General features: G+C 43.7%; 1 protein-coding gene across 1 annotated transcript; it reads right to left on the minus strand.

The window, feature by feature from the left end:
• Positions 1–606: 606 nt before the first annotated feature.
• Positions 607–3,949, minus strand: LOC106935828 (transcription factor SOX-11-like). Its single transcript, XM_015016520.1, has one exon. It carries the CDS (start codon positions 3,648–3,650, stop codon positions 2,544–2,546), a length of 1,107 nt encoding a protein of 368 aa, XP_014872006.1. The 5' UTR covers positions 3,651–3,949; the 3' UTR covers positions 607–2,543.
• Between the last annotated feature and the right edge of the window lie 1,157 nt (positions 3,950–5,106).

Consider the following 5,106-nt stretch of genomic DNA (forward strand, 5'->3'; position numbering starts at 1 on the left):
CTGAATAAAAAAAACGATTCCTCACATCTTTTATTCTATTCTTTAAAGATATTTCATGATGACAACAAACGGCTAAATCTAGACGTTTTCATGATCTTATATTTAAAAGCAAAGCAGAAGTTTTGCTATTTTTATCCAGAATTATTTAGAAAACAGTTACAGTGGGAGGACTGTAAAGCAGCAGATTGCAAAACCTGCTCTAAGAAGTGAGCGTCATTGAGTCAATATTAAGAATGAGGGATTTAGATCTCTTTTAATGTTTTAAGCAACAACTAAACATCCATTATTTTACATTTTAGCCGTCAGTAACCGGCTTCCCTTCCCCCTGAGCTGCATTCAGACGTTTCCTGGTCTGATGTGCGAAGCTGCTGTGTGCTGAGTGCTTTAAGAGTGGAGGACTGGTTTTCTGAATGAAAGCCAGGCAGACTGAGAGCTCCCTCACGCTGAGAGCAGCAGCTCCCGTTTCCAGCTCTGTTTCCAAGGGGACCACCACGGCAACCAATCACAGCTCTAACCACTTACAAGCGGGCAATTCAAGTTCTTAAAGAAGCCTCGTCTGTTTTAGGCGAAGTGAAAGAAAGAAAAGAGCAGAGAACACCTCAACACTTCAGTTCAAAACAGTTTTTTTTTTGCTTTTTTCTCCTTTTTATTAAATGTGAATTCACATGTTAGTTTGAGCCCATCCATTTAAGATTTCCGCCTACATACAAAAACAGGCATAATTCTGTCGTCACATCCTTTTCAAAACCGCAAGAAATAACACATCTGTGTACATATATTCACAAACTGAAAGGACAGTGGATGGTGGTAGGTACTTATTTATTAAAAAGATGAGTCAAAGACAGATTCACACTTGGAATGTGAAGTAACTACTGCCCAGAACTTCCAACAAAACGTCTCGGCATATAATTAAGCCATATTCCAAAAAACTCGTAATCAAACAAACTTCATATGTAAGACCCACATAAAAAATAAACAATATCTGCTTTTTTTAAGTGCAAGAAATAAAAAATACAGGTTTGTGGTTCATGTCTTTAAAAAAAGAAGGCAGTCTTCAGATTTTAAAATAAAGTTTCATTTCATGAAACAGGACTATGGAATGTTCTTTTTTTGCTTGCTTGGTAAAATAAAGCCAGGCCACCACTGAATCAGACTTTGCCCCTTTTTTTCTGTGGAACTCTTATTTTCCCTAATTTGCAATCAAGTGTGAGTTTTTGCGGTCAGTTCTGCCCCATTATGAGATCCGAATAACATTCAAATTGATATATGTGTTTTCTTAGCATGCATCACACCACCAGGCCACATTACAGTTGTTTTGTATCAGTTCCAGCTGATTCTGTTTATTTCCCTGCCCAGAGAGGCTTCAGCATCATAACCCGAGATGATGTCGACAGTGCACGAGTCTGTTTTTCCATCACTTGCTACAATTGTTGATGGTCTGTATCTCAAGAGTATATATTGCACAAAAAAATGAGAAAGGGGGGGAAAAAACAGTATGTGCCATAAAAAATACCAAAAAGAAATCCAGTTTCACACCTGCGATCGGGACCCATCCACATATCACGAGTATGATATACATAAACTCCTAACTTTACTATATTACAGTACATATACAATCTTGAAACTAGTTCCAGCTCTGAGGTATGTGTTCCCCATGATGCCATTGTATCGTCTACAAATACTCAACAAATCTGCTCTACAACTGTACAAAACCTAGTTTAAAATCACAAGGCATTTTTGATGCAAGTCTTCTGTTTAACTTAATCCTTAAAACCAGGACTCACCTTGCATGCGTAAAAACAAAGGATAAAGGGAAGAAGTGCCTGAAACTCACTGAAAGCACAGTAAGAACATTCCCTTTTCAACTGTACAAAAATATGCCTGAAAATATCTTTTTCTTTTAAAAAGATGAGGTCTGTTATGTATCAAAATGTTTCCTCCGCACCTGCATACTCTGCAGAGGTTTTAGGCTGCTTGATTTTTCCAAACCAGGAGGTAAAAGGAATCAGTTACAAAAAGGAAAAACCGAACCAAAAAATCAAAAAATAAAAACAAAACCATTTTTGCGGCATTTAGAAATTACACAAACCGTTGAAAAGTAGCATCCTGAACAATCTTCAGTTCACAGATTTGCTTTGAGACAGTCCACAGTCCGAGTTCAGCTCCCTGCAGTTTGTTTTTGTTTGTCTTGAAGAGGATAAGATGCATAGAAGTTCTTCCCTTTGTGGTCTGGTTAAGCTGAGCAGTAAATGCAGACCTATGAGGGAAAAAAATCCAGAAAACCCTGTCATGCTGTCAGATAAAAAAAAGTCTGCAGACCTTGCCGTTTTTTTTCTCCTCTCTTTTTTTCTGCTACCAGCTTCAGAAGCATCTCATTCCTCAAACCTCACCTCGGATCACGGTCCTCCTCTTCCTCCTCCTCCTCCTCCTCCCTCTGCTAGAAAACCCACAAGAGGCAGGGCTGGGGACAATCTGACCAGGACATATAATTTCATATCTTCCTTCTCTGTTATTACTAGAGGAACAGTTTCTGTGTTTTTTCTTCAGTATGTGAAGACTAAGTCGGAAAAGTTCGCCTCCAGCCAGTCCCCTGCGATCATCTCGCTCAGTTCTGGCGTGCAGTAGTCTGGGAATTCAAAGTGGGAGCCCAGGCTGCCCTCACTGAACGAGTCCAGGTCCTTATCCACCAGAGACAGGGACAGGTTTCCTGAATTGGGGTTGCCCAGCTCGGAGCCCGCGGCGCTCGGAGCGAAATTCAAACTAAAGTCAAACAGCAGGTCGTCCGCGTCCTCCCCGGACGAGGAGCCGCTGCTGCTGCTGCTGCTGGAGGAGGAGGAGGAGGAGGTGGACACCGACCTGGAGGATGCTGGTGAGACGGAGGCAGCGTGCAGCGCGCCCTGCTTGGAAATGCTCTTGATGTTGTAAAACAGTCTATTGTGGCTCCTCACCTCTTCGTACATGCTCGCCCCCTCCGACTCCGCCGAGGAGCTGAGAGTCGGGCTCGCCGGAACTTTGGCGACGCCGTACGGCCTCAGGCGCTCCTCCTCTCCCGCCTTAAAGCCCATCCGGTAGTCCTCTTCATACTCGTCATCGTCGTCCTCATCGGTGAGCTCACTTTTCACAGTCTTTGCAACTTTTATGCTGGGAAACACGCAGTCCTCCGCGTAGCCGTGAGCGGTCTTGGAGCCGCTCTTGGTCTTGATCTTGGAGCACTTCTTGCTGGGAGTCTTGGCGATCTTGCCGCACTTCTCCGGTGACGACGCCGAGGGTTTGGAGCCGTCCAGCTTTGGTTTCTTCTTGGGTCTGTACTTGTAGTCGGGGTAGTCGGCCATGTGTTTGAGCCGCAGCCGCTCGGCCTCTCTGATGAACGGGATCTTCTCGCTGTCCTTCAGCATCTTCCACCGCTTGCCCAGGCGCTTGGAGATCTCCGCGTTGTGCATGTCTGGGGACTGCTCCATGATCTTCCTCCGCTCGATCTTGGACCAGACCATGAAGGCGTTCATGGGTCTCTTGATGTGCCCGGTGGCCGTCTTGCACCAGTCCGGGTTGATTGCCACGGGGCTGCATGCCATAAACTCGCTCTCCTCCGAGTCGGTGGCCTCCCTGGACATGCTGCCATCCGTCTCGCCGTGGTCCGTGTGCTGCACCATTGTCCGCAGTTCGGAGTCACTTTGCAGTCTCTAACAGCTCCTCACCGCCAGGACGGCTCAGCTTTCTCTGGTTCATCCACGTCCTCTGCTTAACGTGTCTCAAGCTCTGCACTCTTTTTCCAGAGTTACAAACTGCCTTCTTAACTAGTTATCAGCTTTTTCATGTCCCCTGCGTCACAGCCCAGTCATCCAATCCCGCTCCTTCCACTCCGCCCAGCAGACTCAGAAGACTCCAGGACTCCGGTTAACCCTTTTGGTTCCTGCCTCCTCTGCTCTGTGGAGGCAGGAGGCTCTGAGTGGAGGTGGGGATTTGTGCTACATAGTGTCTGGGGCAACACGCCGGGCGAGACAAGCATATTAAACACCCAGTCAGCGCCGCGCTCCGCTCAGCGGCTTTACGCACCGGAGCGCACACAAGCCTGACTTCAGTTTTCTAATAATTTTCCTCATATAATATCAGGAGGTTATTTTTATGATGACAAACCATGTTTTCCACGTGAATTGTGGGAAAATATTGACTTATTGTCCTTTCCCCTCCTCCCTCAGGTTGAAAACTGAAGGTGGCGCTTGGACACTGTTCCAGGCGCCTGCTGCGTCGGTGCGTCTGCTTGTCTGCTAACCAGTGTTATATTTTTACAGCTGGAAACAGCTTCATATCAGCGCTGCGGTGTCATTACCGCCTCATGCATTTTACTCATGTATTAATGAGGAGCTGCGCATTCTGAACCTTCACAGAATCTGATATAAAAATAAAAAAATGAGTGTTTTCTTTTTAGGTTCATTTTAAAATACAACATGTAAAAGTATTTTCTTATTAAAACTATTAAAAGCTTTAAATCACTGACCTCTGACCCCCTCCACCAGCCGGCTCCTGTGACGTCACTGCGTTATGTGCATATTTTCACACTTGGATGCTGTCATCAAAATACAGTGAGAAGCAAAATAATAATAAAATAAAAACATAGTTATTTTATTTTACTTATTAACATAAAAACCATCTGGTTGGCTTACAGGCTGTTTGAAAAACAACCCATTCATATCCAGAAACATGTAATCTAATCATTTCAGTCATAACGACAGATTTAAATGAAACTATTTGGTTTTAGTTTAGTTGCTGAATGTATCAAGTCATTGATTTTACAGCATGTGGCCACAGTGGAAGGGAAAATGAATGAGTTGGACTTTAAATCAGGTTTTTATAGTAATAGAAACATAAAATCAAAATGGCAAATCAAAATAAAAATCTATATTTTTCTCATATTCTGACACCACCCACAATTTAATGTCCACTGTAGTGATAAGGCTTCACATATTTACAGTAGAGTCAGAAACTCAGTCTTTTTTTTATTTCTGGTCAATTTGATCATTTGTACCTTCACTTTCCTATTTGATCATTTTCTGCCAACATTTTACCCCTTTAAAGAAAGTATTTCTTCCCCAAGCACTTAAACCATCT

Source organism: Poecilia latipinna, unplaced genomic scaffold (assembly GCF_001443285.1).
Source record: "Poecilia latipinna isolate Pla-1442-1.1 unplaced genomic scaffold, P_latipinna-1.0 Scaffold2030, whole genome shotgun sequence".
NCBI lineage: Eukaryota > Metazoa > Chordata > Actinopteri > Cyprinodontiformes > Poeciliidae > Poecilia > Poecilia latipinna.

What these genes read in the sequence shown, in the direction of transcription:
- LOC106935828 (XM_015016520.1), bottom strand. Translation starts at nt 3,650, where the DNA reads ATGGTGCAGCACACGGACCACGGCGAGACGGATGGCAGCATGTCCAGG.